This window comes from Leopardus geoffroyi, chromosome A2 (genome assembly GCF_018350155.1).
Source record: "Leopardus geoffroyi isolate Oge1 chromosome A2, O.geoffroyi_Oge1_pat1.0, whole genome shotgun sequence".
Taxonomy (NCBI): domain Eukaryota; kingdom Metazoa; phylum Chordata; class Mammalia; order Carnivora; family Felidae; genus Leopardus; species Leopardus geoffroyi.
In genome coordinates this window covers 91,213,818-91,231,362 of record NC_059331.1, presented here as the reverse complement: position 1 = coordinate 91,231,362, position 17,545 = coordinate 91,213,818, and the positions used below count along the sequence as shown (strand labels likewise).

Below are 17,545 nucleotides of genomic sequence, written 5' to 3'. Positions count from 1 at the left end.
GTAGTCTTCACGTGTTGCCTACATCACTAGCCCTGAGGGAGGAAAAAGAAGATCTGAGATTTGCTGGACTCAGTATTGTGTTCAATTTCTCCTAGATGCCATTTTCTACTTTTTTTGTTTTGTTTTGTTTTCTGACTGTGCTGTCAGCACATAGCCCCCTGTAAAGCTCGAACTCACGAGCTGTGAGATCATGACCTGAGCTGAAGTCAGATGCCCAGGCACCCCTTATCAATCTTATTTAAATTAAACAACTGAAGAAAAAAGAGGCACATTTGCTTGTCTTATTTCTGGAATTGATTTATTCATTTTCCCATAAATATATGTAATTACTTTTTATTTAGCTATTAACTTAGGTTTACAGATAAGATAGAATTTACAGTGAATTTAGCTTAGTGAATATAAATTTTGAATCTATTTCGAGGTAGGTAAGTCTAGACTAGATTAGCATAGAAACTCCATCAGAATAAGGATTGTTTCCAAAATATACGTGGTGCGTGGTCTTTGCCAACCAAGTGCTGTGTACTCAGGAAGTATTTGTTGAATGACTTCATGTAATATAGTGTGATTCTCAGGTACTTATCTGTAATGACATTGCATAGGCTTACTAACTTGTCAGCATCTCATTAAAAATTAAAAATTTCTTTTATTACTAGTTTTTATTGCTGTTTACTGTTTAGAAAAAAATTTCAGTAATAAATTATCTTGAATTAAATAGAAAAGTGAATGAATTATGAATAAATGTAATTGATAGTTACCATCTTTCAAAGCATGAGGTCTCTGGAGGAAGAAATAGCAAAATTAAAAGGCCCTTGTGGTGAAAGGATTAAATAGGTAGTCTTTATTGTTAGGCATAAGTCATAGATGATAATCAGCATATAAATGATTAATTCAGTAGCTGTTATTTAGTACATTGTACTGGGTAGTTGCATGATCATAGAGATGCTTTGAATTTTCATGTCACTTTTCACTTTCAGAGTGATTTCCAGTGTCTCAGGGGACCACAGCAGTCCTATGAGGGAGAAAGTGAAGTGATCTCTCACTGGAATATGAATGAATCAAGGTATAGAGGGTTAAATAAATTGCCCCAGCCTTTTTTGCTAGTTGGTGATAGATGACTATAAATGTTTTTTTTCCCTATTTCTTCACACATGCATATTTCAACCTTTACAGATTCACAGTAGCAGAAATAGAGGTCAGAAAAGAGGCATAAAGCTGAGAAAAAGAACACTGAGTTTAACACATGACCTCTTGGTTTAGATTGTAAGAGAATGGATCTTTTTTTAAAGTAGGCTTCATGTCCGGCACGGAGCCCACTGTAGGACTTGAACTCAAGACCCTGAGATCAAAACCTGAGATAAGATCAAGAGTTGGATGCTTAACTGACTTAGCCACCCAGGTGCCCCAAAAGAATGGATTTTTGACATCACTCTTTCTCTGGGTGCTTAGCTAAAATACTGTGAGATATCAGACTGTTGAGTAGCATGGGACCTTATGCAAATAAAGTTTTTCTGTTCTCAGGCCAGAACTTTGGTGTCTGCTTAACTTTAACTCAATTCAGATACTCTAGGATTTTGAAGTTGTTGAAAAATCATATTTATTTAGAAATGACTGTTCAAATGAAACATAGTCAACTGACATTTAGGAGAGTTACAACAGCTACTTACAATAACTATCATCCTGTTTTTGTTGAAAGTGTCCTGTTATACTCTAAAGATATTTGAATGAAAATAGTTTAGTGCCTAAGATTATAAAAACTTTTACAATCCACCTAAAAAACCAGAGTCTGAGAAAGCAGTGTTGAAGTGGAAAGTGGGTTTGGCTAAGATGTATGATACCAGAAATGGGAAAACTGGTCATTGTTGGTGACAGCCTAAAGGTCAGCAGTGCTGTGTTGGCATAATCTCATAGAGCACATTGTATTTAACAGGAACATGTGATTCTTCTCTTCCTTTGACATGTGACTCAAGAGCTGGATTCCAGGATGGACAAAAGATTGAGAAACAACAAATGATGAAAATAAAAAAATGGTTTAGACTCTTTATTTCCCCTGGATCATTAAAGGCCCTGTAACCATTTGACTAGCTTTGATTACATAATTATTCTGAGGAAATAAAAAAGTATCAATCCAGTGACAGAACTCTTGTTGAATTGTATTATTGTATTATTGTATTGTATTGTATAATTATTGTATTGTATTGTATTGTATTGTATTATTAATAATTATTGCTAACATATATTGAGTGATTTATGGCAGGCACACTGCTAAAGGCTTTTATTGAATCCCATAGCAGTTCTTTGAGTTAGATATTATTATTATCTTCCTTTTTACAGATGAGGACAATGAGACTTAGAGAAGTCAGTAACTTGCTAAAATATTTCATGAATGTGTATTTTAGGAATGATATATTAAAAATTCCACAAGATTTCTCAGGATGGGGAATGGTTATTGCTCCATAATGCACAATAATCAATATTGTTTAACAGCTCAAGACAGGAAATGAAGAAGGATGTAAAGTATAATTATGGATTCATTTGGAATTGCTTGACCTTTTTTGCATCAATTATTATTATTATAAGTTGAGTTTTCCTGAGGTAGCTGCTTTGGAATCAGACCTAAATTTGGGTATCAGTTTTGCCACTTGTTAATGGGTACCTTCCTAATTGGGTTATTTGAATATATTGTGCCTCATTTTTTTCATGTGGTAAATGGGCATAATATCTTCCTTCTTCACAGGTCTGTTATAAACATTGCTCCCAATTATTTGTGAATTCTATATTTGAAAATTCATATGCTTCATAAAATTTGTTGGTGACCCCCCCCCCATCAATACAAATAATACTTTCACAGTCATTTGCAGACATGTACAGAGCTTTAAAAATTTGAGTCACCCTATCACACGGTCTGAGCTGAGGTCAAGCAAGGTGGCATTCTGCCTTGTTTCTTACAGTGTCAGCAAGTGTCCTCTTCACAGTCTATTCAGTGCACTTTTTTTTTTGCATTTTTATACTTTTATCGGTTATTTTACTGTCTAAAATGGCTCCCAAATGTTCTGAAGTGCTGGCTAGTGTTCCGAAGTGCAAGAAGGCTGTGATGTGCCTTGTGGAGAAAATACATGGGTTAAATAAGCTTAGTTCGAAGATGAATTATAGTGCTGTTGGCCATAAGTTCAATGTTAATGAATGAACAATGTACATTAAATAAGATATTTTTCAACTGAAACACACATAAAACAAGGTTACGTATTGATCTGTTGCTGAAGATATTGTGGCCAGAGTCTCAAAGGAGCCTAACCCTGTATTTGCCAAGGATAAAAAGAATTGACTGTGTAATAAATACTCAGAACTTTGACTGTCAACTTTATCTTTCAGCCTTCCTTCTGGTCTTACAGAAGGAGTCACCTCGGAAAGAGTTGGGGGTATTCTTAATGGTTTTAACAGGGCAGTGAACACTCTGAAATAGCACAACGCAATCTTCTTCTTAGCTTCTAGAGTCCCTTATAGTAACTTATAAAATATTACTTCTCATTAATTAAAAGTTCAGTTTGGGACACTAGACTAAACTATCTTGAAAGATTATTTTATGAGAAAGTATTTTCAGCTTACCAGGTGGTGTAGTCCCTGCTGCAACTGTTCAACTCTGCCATTGTGGTGCAAAAGCAGCCATAGACAATAGTAAATGAATGGTTTTGACTCTGTGTGTGTGTGTGTGTGTGTGTGTGTGTGTGTTTTCCTTTAAAAGTTTTATTTATTTGAGAGAGAGAGAGAGAGAGAGAGAGAGAGAGAGAGAGAGCGCGCGCGCGCGCGCGCGCGCGCAAGTGGGGGAGGGGCAAAGAGGGGGACAGAGGATCTGAAGTGGGCTCTGCACGGGCAGTGGAACCGATGCAGGTCTCATACTCCTAAACCATGAGATCATGACCTGAGCTGAAGTTGCACGTTCAACTTGGTTTCTTACAGTAGTTATCAGTTTACTAGAAGGCCTGTAAACCATAGAAGGTGAAATACAGTTTTTTCCGTTACTGTATTTTTTCTGTTTCTCTGCTGGTAGCGCTGGGAGTGGTAATAATAGCAGAGGGAGCATTTATTAAATGCCAGGCACTATGCTTAGCACCTTATACTATATTTTATTTAATTACTATAGCCATGTGAAGCAATACTATGTTTATTATCTCATTTTTCAGAGAGAGAACTGAGGACCCACAGAGGTGAAGTAACTCACTTAAGGTCATAGGAATTTGTATAACCTGGTTCCGGGATGGTTTTGACTTTGTAGCCAGCATGCAACATCTTTTGCCTAACCTTTTCTTATTTTCTGATGTTTTACTAATTTGGGGATGTTGAGAGTTGGAATTTCACTGTATAGACAAATTAAGCTTTTCTGAAGAAAAACATTCTATTTTTGTGAGTGAATAAGTAAGTAGATGAATGTGGGTTTTAGCTCTAATTCTTTATTTTTTAAAAATTAACTTGTTTGTGTATCTTGATAAGTATCTAAATATGTTATAAAAGGAGAATCTATCCAAATGTGAGGCTTTGCTCCTTCAGTCTGCTGGGAGATATGTTTATATTGATCAATTAATTTGGAGGTTTTATTTTATTTGGAGGTCTTGTTTCTTTAATATCCTCATTAAATGGTTAGAAAGTCCTTTGCTTTTAAGTCACTAATATCATTTTGAACACGGAACCACACATTTGGGGGACATAGATTTGCATTTGTTGAATGAATAATAACTCAGCAGCACAACTACATTCCTTGGTATAACTCTGCCAACTCTTTTTCCCATTGCCCATGCCTGCTGTGCCTGCTTAGTTCTCAGTTCTGAGTTAGTTCTCAGAATTAGCACAGAGCTTGTCATCAGCAATAAGATGGAGGTTATAAAAATGACTGTCACAGTTGTGAATATTGAAAAAGTGGAGATATTGGTGTAGCTATTGCATGAGAAACGCTACCCTCCTATTACCCCTTTATGTTGAGTTCTCACTCACTGGGTCAACCTTTTATTTGGACTTAGTAGTTGCCAGATAGATTTAGGAATCCAAAAATAATGATACTTGTTTTCTGGAAGCTCAAAGTCTCACATCAACTGATACACATATATATCACCTTATGAGTAAGTTTGTGTGTGTGTGTGTGTGTGTGTGTGCGCGCGCGCCCGCACACGCGTGCCTGATGCCTAAATGCAGGTGTTATGAGAAGAGGATTGTAGGAGGACAGAGGGAGGCACAACTGACCAACCTACTGCCTGGTGGGGGCAGGGAGGTCTTGTGAAGAGGGTCATTTTTGATGTAGGAATTGGAGTTTTCCAAGTGGAGCAGATGGATTCGTTAGCCTCTCTGGAGAAAGATGACCACAGTAGGGAGAGAAAGGATGAAAAAACTTGGGAATGATAGGAATTTTGTTAGCTTTGGAAGAGGATGGGGCAACAGATGAGGCTGGGAAAATACATTGGGGCCAAATTGTGAAGTGCATGTGGTAATAGGGACAACTTCAGAAAGCTTTAGGGGTGCCTGGGTGGCTCAGTCGGTTAAGCGTCGACTGTTGCTTCAGCTCAGGTTATGGGCTCACAGTTAGTGGGTTTCAGCCCTGTGTCAGACTCTGCGGTAATATGACAGTGTGCAGCCTGCTTGGGATTCTCCCTCTCCCTCTCTCTGTCTGCCCCTACCCAGCTCATGTGCACGCTCTCTCTCAAAATAAATAAGTAAACTTAAAAAAAAAAAAAGGTTTAATTAGGGTGTAGCATGATCAGAACTTTATAAAAGTAATTGTGGTGACTAAAATTGATGGAGAAGTGCAGTGACTAATGGGGTCTATATTCTTCTGACTTCCAGCTTTCTCCTGTGCTTCTGGAGAGTATCTAGAAATGAAGAACCAGGTATGCAGCAAATGTGGCGAAGGTACCTATTCCTTGGGCAGTGGCATCAAATTTGATGAATGGGATGAATTGCCAGCTGGATTTTCCAACGTTGCAACATTCATGGACACTGTGGTCGGCCCTTCTGACAGCAGGCCAGATGGCTGTAACAAGTAAGAATCCAAGGGAGTCTCTGGATCTTGACTAAGTACTTGAGAAGGGTATAGTTGCTCTTTTCCAGAAAGAAGTTGGGGATAATCTTGGTACTGAATGGGATTATAGATAAGCTAATTGCCAAGAGTCTTTTTTTTTTTTTTTTTTTTTTTTGGACAGTCACTACAAATAATGTAGGTGAATTTTCATGAGGTTAAAATAATTGCTCTTAGGACATAATAGCTACCATATTGAAAAATGCAGAAAAGCTATTAGAAAAACAAATTAATTTTCTGATAATAAATTTATAACATTGAAGCCAGTGGAATTTTTACAAACCCTTCTCTGATTTTTAATGGGTAACTTTGGATTTGTTTTTCTTTTCCTCTGAAAGGAAGAATGTATAATCTTCATTTAGATACTCAATGATCTCCTGTAAGAGAGAGTAGGTTAAATAAGGTGGAAAGCTCTTTTGCTTAATTTCTACCTTTAAAAAAATTTTATAATTGAAGTATAGTTGGCATATGATACAACACTTTTAGACGTACAGCATAGTGATTTCACATTTATATATATTATGAAATGTTCATGATAACTATAGTTACCCTCTGTCACCAGAGTTATTAAGATGTTATTGACTATATTACCTATGCTGTAATTTCTTCCTTTCTTTAGGGGATTATTAGCTTTGCCAGTGACAACACTGGTGGAATGTTAAATTGTTTTAAAAAGATATAAAATGTTTACCTTTGGGCTGTAATCCTTCCTGTTCTCTTGTATTCGCTATATAACATTTCCTTCTATATGACCATGTATAGAATAATTAAGCATTAGGCCTCTGGCTACTTTTGAACAAGAATGGCTTCTCAGGAACGGAACATTTTTACCATGAGCTAAGGATGCTTGGGAATAATTTAGCTGAGCTAAGATGCATTCTCTCCTTCCTACCTTCCCTTAATTCCTCTTGTTTTCCAGTGCTCTTTCTCTCTCTGCCGAGTGACGTTTTTACTCTTTTGATAATCATTATTTCATTATATATAGAGAGTTGTGGCATTAGATATCATTAACGTCTAAATATATGTATATATTTATATGTGTATATATATGTATGTATATATGTACACACATATACATATACATGTATATATACATGTATATACATATGTGTATAAATGTGTGTATATATTTTTTAAATGTAATTTCATATTTTTAAACAAAAGAGCTCTTTAGAGGAAGGTACTAGAAGGATGTTGTGGTATCTCAGATCTTTGTTTTAGTGGGCAAGAGATGTTGACATCGCTTCTTTTTCTACTTAGAATATGTAGTTTATTCAGTAAAGAAGTTTAATGATGAGTACAACTTTTTCAATGTACTGTCTTGTGTAATTTTCTCAATGTGAATTTCAGTCTGATATTGTTATGATCATCTCCCTCCCTCCCTTCTTTTATCCATTCATCCAATCTTGCTTTAATTCTTTTTAATTGGTTGGGTCATATAGATGTATGCTGAACTTCATAAGGAATTGTCAGAGTTTTCCGAAATGGTTGTATCACTGTAGACTCCAGTGTGTGTTTGAATTCTAGTTACACTACACATTTACCAATATTTTGTTTTGTCAGGTTTTGTTTTATTTTAGCCATTTATGTGTGTGTGTGTGTGTGTGTGTGTGTGTGCATGTGTGTGCACACATGTGAAATGATACCTCCTTGTGGTTTTAATTTGCCTTTCCCTTGAACACTTTTCGTATGTTCATTGTCCATGTGTTTTATTTTTTTGTATGTATGTGAGATGTCAACATGTTTTACCCATTTTCTATTTTTTGGGGTCATTATTGAGCTATATGTGATCTTTGTGTATTCTAGACATGAGTTCTTGTCATGTATATATTTATATAAAACTTAATATATACGTGCATACACAAATACACATACATATATATATATATATATATATATATATATATATATATATATATGTATGTGTGATGTTTTCTCCCAGTTGGTGGCATTTGCCTTTTTGTTTTCTTTTTTTGATTTCTTTTAAAGTTTATTTTGAGAGAGAGAGAGAGAGAGCAAGTGGGGCAGGGATAGATAGAGAGGGAGAGAGGGAGAATCCCAAGCAGGCCCTGCACTGTCAGCACAGAGCCCCACGTGAGGCTCAAACTCACAAACTGTGAGATCATGACCTGAGCTGAAGTCGGATGTTTAACTGACTGAGCCACCCAGGCACCCTGCCTTTTCATTTTCTTAATGGTGTCTTTTGATAAACCAAAGTTTAAAATTTGAGAAAGTACAATTTATCAGTTTTTTTTCTGTTACGGTCAATGTTTTTTATATCTTCAGATATCTTTGCTAACCTTGATTACAAAGGCTATACCTTACAATATGCATTCCGACAGTGTAATTATTTATTACTGTACCTTTTGCATAATATGTAAAACTTTACGACAGTGTGGTTACAATTATACCCTCATCTGTGTGCTATTGTCCTGTATTATATGTAGAAACATCTTATAAATCCTATAATACAATGAAACATATGTTAAATAATCAGTTGTTTTTAAAAGAACTAACGAGATATAAACAATATAGGGGCACCTGGGTGGCTCAGTCCCTTAAACATCCAACTTCGGCTCAGGTCATGATCTCATGGTTCGTGAGTTTGAGCCCCACATCGGGCTCTGTCCTGATGGCTCAGAGCCTGGAGCCTGCTTCGGATTCTGAGTCTCCCTCTCTCTCTGCCCCTCCCCGGCTCATGCTCTGATTCCCTCTCTCAAAAATAAATAAACATTGGAAAAAAGTTAAAGAAAAAGAGATGAAAAAATATAGCTTTATATGTTTGTCTACATAGTCACTGTTATGGCTGCTCCTTCTTTCTTTATATAGATCTGAATGTTTAGGATTATTTTTTTTCAACCAGTGAAATTTTCTTTATCATTTCTCATAGTATAGGTCTGCTGCTCCCAAATTCTCTCAGCTTTTCTTTACCTAAAAGAAAGAAAGCCTCTCTCTCTCTCTTTTTTTTTTTTTTTTGCCTCCATTTTGAAGAATATTTTCTTGGACATTGGACTGTTGACTTTACTTTTCTCTTTCTCTGCTTTAAAGATGTTCTACTACCTTCTGAACTCTCCCTTATTTGTGATGAAAAGTTAGCTGTATTGTTTATGATTAATTCCCTTCTATGTAAAGTGCCTTAATTTCTCTATTTATAAAATGTTCTCCATATTTTTGCTACTTAGCAGTTTGACTATGACATATCTGGCATTGGTTTTCTTGTATTTACTTCAAGTTTAGTGAGCTTCTTGGATTTGTAGGTTGATAGTGTCACCAAATTTAGCAATTATTTTAGCAGTTACTTCACCAATAATGTTTTTCTGCCTTTTTCTCTCCCTCTTCTGTTTCTTTAACTCCAATTACACATAGGTTAGACCACTTGATATTGTCTGAAGGTCACTGAGGCTCCTTATTTTTTTCAATTTTTTTCTCTCATATTTCAGAATGCATGATTTCTATTGCTCTATCACTAACTATCTTTTTTCTTTTCTTTTTTCAGTCTCAAACTTGCTCTGAGCCCATCTGGTGAATTTAAAATTTTACATGTTATGATTTTTCAGTTCTAGAATTTCCATCTAGTTTATTTTATGGCTCTTATTTCCCTTAAATACTCGAGATTCTTTATTCCTTCACTTATTGTATTCATCTTTTATTTATAGTCGACTGTATTTGGAAGAACTGTCTTAAATACTTGCCTGGGTTTTTTTTTTTTTTTTCCTGTCTTTTTTCTCCATTAAGGGTCATATTTTCCCACTTATTTGCATGTCTAGTAAATTTTTATTATATCTTGGGCATTGTGAATGTTAAGGTGTAGGGAATGTGGATTATTTTTTTTCTTCATTTTAAGAGTGCTGAATTATGTTCTGGCAGGCATTTTAGGTACTGAAAGAGCACTTTGACCTCATCAGGCCTGGTTTTATTATTTTTTAGGGTGGCTCTGTATTAGTTTCGCACTTAGTTCTAGGTCATGGCCTTTATTTTAGTGAGGGAGCTGGCAAACTGTGGCCTTTGGGCTCCCTCTTTGTTTCTGTAAACAAAGTTATATTGGAAGACAGCTGTACTCATTTATTTATGCATTGTCTGTGGCCGCTTTTCAGTTACAACAGCAGAATTAAGTATTGCAGGAAGGACCAGATGGTCCACAGAGCCAACAATATTTAGTCTCTGGCCCATTATGAAAAGGTTTGCTAGTACATGCTTTAGGGCATGGCCCTTATTTTCCAAGATGTGGCACTTCTGGGGCCTCCCATAAATGCCCAGTATGGTTATCAAGTTTTCTCCTCTCTGGCTGACCTGGAGCTCCAGTGACTCCCATTAAAGTGAGCTCTGTGATTATGTCTCAGCTTTGCAGTGGCTGTTTTCTGCTATGTCTGGACACTCCAGCCCCAAGCCCAGAGAAACTCCATACGGACTTCTGGACACCCTGTTCTCTGATTCTCAGGCCTATAAATTCCAAGTGCTTCAGCTGCCCTAATGACTCATCTCTGCTCCTCAGCTCAGTGAGACTCTGTGCTCTGCTTGAGTGCTGTCTCCTGGTGCCACAGTCTGGGAAGTGTCCTGAAAAGTGAGGTCAGGGTCAGTTTGGGCATTTTCTTGCTCTCAAGAATCTCAGTCCTGCATTGTGTATTGTCAGTGCCTGAACATGGCTCATGTATTTTCTTTAGTTTAACAGTTAAAGAGAAAGGGCAAATCCAAATACCAAATAGTGAGTCATGTTGGGATCTGGAAATCTCAGGCTTCAGATTTTTTTTTTCTGTTAGAAGAAAGAAAAGAATTTGCCCAAATCTCATTCTTATCCATATAAACAGTTACATCTGAAGAGAAGGGTGTTAAGTTATGCTTTCATAAATTTTGGTTAGAAATATTTTTGGCCAAAGAGTCAACAAGTGACTCATTATTGGTTTATCTAAGAATTAGGGTTAGATTTACAACTTAATTTAATTAATTAATTAATATATTTATTTAATTTAGAGAGTGACTGTGTGTGTGTGAGCATGTAAGGGGTAGAGAGAGGGAGAGAGAGAATCCCAAGCAGGCTCCGTGTTGTCAGTTCAGAGCCTAACTCGGGGCTCAATCTAATGAACTGTAAGATCATGACCTGAACCAAAATCAAGAGCCAAATGTCCAACTGGCTGAGCTACTGAGGTGCCCCAACAACTTACATTTTATTCACCAGTGTGTTTTCTTAATTTTTCACTTTTTTTAAAACAAAAATTCCAACCAGACTCTCACCCCTATTATATACTCTGAAACTGTGATCTATATTTTACCTAGATTCACTTTAAATGGATTTTTACTAGTACTATTCCTTCTTTCATCTCAAGGAACTCCCTCATCCCCCTGCCAGGTATATGTGTTTATAAATAAAACTTGAGATGTTGTTTGAGAAAATAATTCTACCTCAGACGGTTGTAGTTTGTGGTCATCTATTTAGTAATCAAATTTTTGGTGGAAAGATAGCAGTTTCCTAGCAAATGAATCACATAACCTTAACGAATTTAGGAAGTCCTGTGCCATAAGAAATGAACCTTTTCCCAGTGACGTGTTGGCCTTCGAGTTCCAGAGAAGCTTGAGACTTCTCTGCTGTGCTTTGCTGATGGAACTACTTCTGAAACTGAGTTAGGTAACTTGTGAACAGAAGAGGTTTCTGAACGCTAATGTAAAAATGCCTGTTGGTTTTGTTTCCACAGCTCTTCTTGGGTCCCTCGTGGAAATTACATAGAGTCAAATCGTGATGACTGCACAGTATCTTTGATCTATGCTGTGCACCTTAAGAAGTCGGGTTATGTCTTCTTTGAGTACCAGTATGTCGACAACAACATCTTCTTTGAGTTCTTTGTAAGGCCTTTTATGTTCTCGAATTCACTTTTTGAGGAAATTCATGTAAAATTTCCATTAATCAGTTGTTGCCATTGCATTGTATGCCTCCTCATTTTTTCCTGTTAATTGAACCTTTTGATCTGAAAAAAAAAAAAACCCTTATATTTCTCTATAATACTTTATTTTCTGGTTAGTATTGTTACCTCTGAACTCTCACCTTGTCGAGTAACATTGGGCTTGTTTCATTTTTGGTTATGATCATTGGATGAGCATTTGACTTAGACTTTTTGTGTGAAAAATACCTTCACCGAGAGTCATTTTAATTTTTTTTTTATAACTACAGATGCGATTTTATTCAAAATATGTTTTCACCAATTTTTGTGTTTTTTTTCCTCTTTGCAGTTTCAAGTATTTGACTGATTTATGTGTAAACTTGGGCAATATTATAAAAGTAGAAGTGGCTGTATGTTTCTGATTCTGTCAATTTTGTACAATCTAAAGGCATCAGTGGATGAGATAGTTGATGTCTCTGGTAAGAGATGAAATAGCCTTACGGAATATAGGATAAAATAATAGTCTGACAGAATAGGCTGTTATCACTAAAATTATTTAAACATTTAATATAAAGTGTATCTAATCTAGGAAATATTTGTTGTGTCAGTCACTCTGATGCTTGAGAAAATGTTTTCGGATTGACTTATAAAACCAAAAAAAAAAAAAAATGTGTGTTCTACATATAAGTGGGAAAAATATCTTACAAAATGTTCCAAATCTCAGGAGCCTATGTGCTAGTAATGCTAAAACAAATTTATATTGCTCCTGATTATGGAAATTGTTAGTCAGAAGTTTTTTGTTAGGAAGAGATATTTGCTGTTGAGGTATGAGCCTTGGATTTGAAGTCAAGAGATTCTGGCTCAGGCCCCAACTACAGTGGCTGGTTGTGTGTTTCGGGCAATTAAAGTTAACTTTCCAGCCCTCAGCATTCCCTTTTGCCAAGTGAATTGTATGACAAGACCTTTTAAGGAGCCTCCTGGTTCTAATCTTTTGATGACTTTAAGATGTTAAGTAACATTCAAACAGATTTCCTTTTGAAGCTACATTTTGTTTGCAAAACACTTCTTAGAGTAAATGATTCCCAACTCCATGGGACATTTTTGCAGTCTTACTAAAACTGGAATAAAGTTAAGAAGCAAGGTAATTATGTAACTGTTAGAATAAGCAATAGTTTTTGTGTTGTCAGGTAAGTCCTTGGAGAGTTGTTGGTAAAGGTACTCTTGAGGCATGAAGTTTGATTACTTCCTTTCAGTGGTCCCTTTGTTCTTCTGATTATAGACTGAGAAGGGGTGGTGAGTTCATGTTCCTTCTTTTATTGATGTTTCAGCCTGATAGGGAGAAGTTTATTGACTCAGAAAGTCAACACTTAAGTCGTCATGCTAATGGTTAATGGAAAGGAAATGTCTCAAGACTGAAAGATGCACTTGTACCTAGAGACATTACACAATTTAAAATTTTTTTAAACGTTTATTTATTTTTGAGAGACGAGAGACAAAGCATGAGGAGGGGGAGGGGCAGAGAGAAAGGGAGGCACAGAATCTGAAGCAGGCTCCAGGCTCCGAGCTGTCAGCACAGAGCCTGACGCAGGGCTCAAACCCACGAACTGTGAGAACATGACCTGAGCTGAAGTCAGTTGCTTAACTGACAGAGCCACTCAGGCGCCCAGAGACATTACACAATTTAAAGCAATAAAGTAATTTTAGAACTATGTGGGGACTTCGTTCAGCTCCTCCACTCTTCTTTTTAAATGACAAAACTGAAGCCTAGAGAGAATAAGTGATTGGACTAAGGTCATACCTTTACTACTTATCTTTAGAATGAAGAACAGAAATCAGATTTCAAAACGCCAGTAGAATGTCCTGAAAACACATGATGTTTGATTTCAGCTGAAAAAAAAATGCTTTTGGCTTTTCCAAACATTGATCATCAAAGGTATATTTAGGGTCCATAGCTGCTTAAAAATGGCTTACCACTTGCATTAGAATGGCCATTATGCTTATAGTATAAATATGACAATTAGATTTAGTTAAAAAAAAAAATAGCCTCAGTAGGTGATATTCCCTGATCTTTTGAGATGTTAAAACGATCTATTTTCCTGTTAATAACCTTTATGAAATATCTATTACAGAGTACATTTTTTAATCATTTTCTTAAGTTTATTTTTTATTGAGAGAAAGAGAGAGCATAAGCTGGGAGAGGTGAGAGAGAGGGAGACACGGAATCCGAAGCAGGCTCCAAGCTCTGAGCTCTCAGCACAGAGCCTGATGTGGGGCTCAAACACATGAACCGTGAGATCGTGATCTGATCTGAAGTCAGACACTTACCCCACTGAGCCACCCAGGCTCCCCCAGAGTGCATTTTCATGTTGTTTTTAAACTAGTCTGGAAGGTGAATACAGTGGCAAAGATGTAGAGACGAAAGAAATAGCAATTCTGGCAGAAGTAGAGGGGATGAGTTCTTCCTTTAACCCTACTCTGTTGCTGACTCGTGTGCAATACTGCAAAATAGCCTAACCTTTTGATGTCTGTGTATTCTTCACAGGCCTGGAAAAATAGTGTGCAAACTCTGAGGCATTTTTAAGAGTTGTCTGGAAAACACAAAGTGTTTTGTGCTAAAGATAGGAGCTGTAGTCATTTCAATTGGCTTGGCATATGATTAACATTTATCCTCCTCCCCCCACCCCCCCACCCTGAAAATATTTAGGGCTTTGGCTTTGGCTGTAGCCACTTACCTGTGTATGGACTTTGGAATAAGTCCTGTGGAACTGAACACAAAGCAGATTTCATTTATTTATTAATTTAAAACGTTACTGCCCTAAATCTTATAAAAATAAACTTTATACTTTGGGGCCTGCATGGTGAATGCAAGCTTTGGACACATTTGATAAGTTTTGGTGATGACTTTTCTCCTTTCTGTGAATTTTCAGGGTTGACTGCTCTCATCCTCTCTCCTTCCCTCCTCTCTGTTCTTAACCCTTTTGTTACAATAATGAGGATGCTTTACTTAGAACCACAGTAAACAGTTGTCACTTGGGCTCCAGAGGCCTTGGTTATGCTTACTTGCTGAGAATTACTCACGGCCATTATTTAGTATGTATTGAAAGAAGCTCTTACAGCCTGTCTTGTGCTGAGTAGTGCCTTTAATTAAAGCCATTATTCAAGAAGCTTTACTGGGGCCATTGTGTTTCATCCATAGATTCAAAATGATCAGTGCCAGGAGATGGACACCACCGCAGACAAGTGGGTAAAACTCACAGACAATGGAGAATGGGGCTCTCATTCTGTAAGTCTCTCTTTGTTCTTCTTCTCTCCCACCAACCCTCATTCTGCTCCTTCCTTTTCCCAATCTTATAAAGAAGTTTATTTTATGAAAAAAAAATTGTTCATTAATTTAGACAATTTCTGGGTAGGGAAGAAATTGCCTCAAAGTTTCATGGACACAGGGTCTTTCTAGATGTTTTTTCCTACCTTTCTCTTTGGGTTTCTTTCCCATCTCTTCGCTGTCAGACTCCAACTTTCCTCCTTTTCAAAGGGGCATGGACAAGAAATAAGGCTATTGAAAACTAATACACAGAACCTCTGGGTGTGTAAGTTTGCATATGTGCCTGTCATGTGGGAGAGGATCAGTGGCTCTTGGCACTGGACGGATCCTTTGTTCCATCTTTCTCTGCAGTGTCTCCAACAAGTGACTTTCAAATTTGTTTTGTTGGGGGCTTTACTGACTCCATTGTTGGACAGCACTGCATCTCACAAAATCCATCCGTGTTTGAAGCCAAACCTGCTTCCTGTCTATTTGTCACCTGTTGCTCAAACTTCTACCCTCTCTGGTCACATTTGGTAAAGTTACTACCTACCCTCCACAGTACAACTCCAAAAACTTGAAAGCAATGATCAGGTAACACAGTCTGTGAATCTGTTATTATTGGAGGCCCTCTCCCGTTGGAGTAAGGCATGGATTTAAAATCTAACTCTGGCTTACTGTAGTTGTGTCTCTTTAGGTAATTGGCTTAATCTCTTTGAATCTGAGTTTTCACGGAAGACATGGGGGCAGTCTTGCAGGGTTAAATGAGATGTTATACAGGAAAGACCTCATGTGGTACCTGCAGTGTAGACTAAGCTCTATGTTGATAAGTGACCATCCACCCTCACCTTTCCGTTATAGCAGGTGCCGCATCCTTGAGTGATTCATACAGTGTACCCTCTCTATTTTTGATCTGTATGCCTGGAAGTGGTAATAGAACCACTTAAGATCCATTTGTCTAAGCATTCATTAAGCTGCGTTTTGAAGGTACAAGTAACCCTTGGCAACAAATATGCTTTCTTCACTTAACCCAGGGGAAAGTATGTAATGTATAACTTTGCTGAATCTCTGGCATTATGAAATACATGTTTTAATTTTATGGAGCTTGAATCTGGCCAGCCAGAGACTACACAGAAGAATAAAAGTGGCAAATGAGAAAGCAAGGAACTCTTATATCAGTTCCTTTGACAGAAACGGCATGAGATTTATCAGAAAAGTCATTTGATATGTAAAAAGAACAATGTGCTGGTAGCAAAGGAAGCAAATATTAGATGTACTGATCATGTAAGTGCTGGAGATACACATTTAAATCATGTTATTTTACAACAGTCCTATTTTTCTCTGGTTGCTGTTGGAGTATTGTTTCTTAAATAATTTTATTTCTATTTATTTGTTTTGAAATATTGCTTTTAAGTTTATTTATTTTGAGAGAGAGTGAGAAGGTGCAAGCAGGGGAGAGTCAGAAGGGGGCGTGGGAAGAGAGAGAATCCCAAGCAAGCTCTGCACTGTCAGTGTGGAAACTAATGTGGGGCTCAAACCCAGAACCGTGAGATCTTGACCTGAGCTGAAACCAAGAGTTGGACGCTTAACCCACTGAGTCGCCCAGGCACCCCTATTAAATAATTTTAGAAGGAAGCAAACTCATTCTGTTGCCTTTTTGTTTTCAGAGCCCAAAGATCTGCTTGTGAATAGTGGCAGTCAATAAACAACTGGGCTGCGTGTCTTTTTACTGTCTAGATTGAGCACCCTTTAATTATGAGCCAAGACTTCATGCACATGGTTTAAAAATCATTTTCTCTTTTTGTTCAGACTTAAAGAATTTTCTTTTCCTTCTTTACTGGCATATTTTTTTGGATTGGCAAACTGTTTGTTTGTTTTTTTAAGAGAATGTGACCACAACAGATCTTAGGTCTGAATTTGCAGTAGACTTAAGGTTGTAGGTTCCCAATTAATGGTGTTTCATAAAAATGTCTTGAAAAGTGTATACGGGATCAGCTTTCAGGTATGGTTGAATGAGCCTGGTTTATCTGATGTGAGTGCCCTGTCTTCCTCTTTACAGGTAATGCTGAAGTCAGGCACCAACATACTGTACTGGAGAACTACCGGCATCCTTATGGGTTCTAAGGCAGTCAAGCCTGTTTTGGTAAAAAATATCACGATTGAAGGTATTTCATAGCAATCTGTTCTAGTGATCACATATCACATTTTAGAGTTAGTTAAAACATTGGCTAAATGTTTGGTTTGGATGTCTGAAGGGCTTGTGGGGTAGGATACATGTCTAAAGACCATGATTTTATTTTGGACAAGTTGACTGGT

General features: G+C 37.1%; 1 protein-coding gene across 2 annotated transcripts in view; it reads left to right on the top strand.

Annotated features, from left to right (window-relative positions):
• ELAPOR2 (endosome-lysosome associated apoptosis and autophagy regulator family member 2) overlaps window positions 1–17,545 on the top strand; it is a 178,487-nt gene that overhangs the window by 98,631 nt on the left and 62,311 nt on the right. Inside the window, exons 1-5 of one of the 2 annotated variants that reach the window (XM_045494661.1) lie at window positions 1,043–1,060; window positions 5,827–6,022; window positions 11,746–11,893; window positions 15,125–15,211; window positions 17,289–17,394. In XM_045494661.1, the coding sequence (XP_045350617.1) occupies window positions 1,051–1,060; window positions 5,827–6,022; window positions 11,746–11,893; window positions 15,125–15,211; window positions 17,289–17,394 (547 nt within the window). In that variant the 5' untranslated portion in view covers window positions 1,043–1,050. Of the gene's footprint in view, window positions 1–1,042; window positions 1,061–5,826; window positions 6,023–11,745; window positions 11,894–15,124; window positions 15,212–17,288; window positions 17,395–17,545 lie in introns of those variants that run through there. The other variant, XM_045494660.1, reaches the window with a different exon arrangement.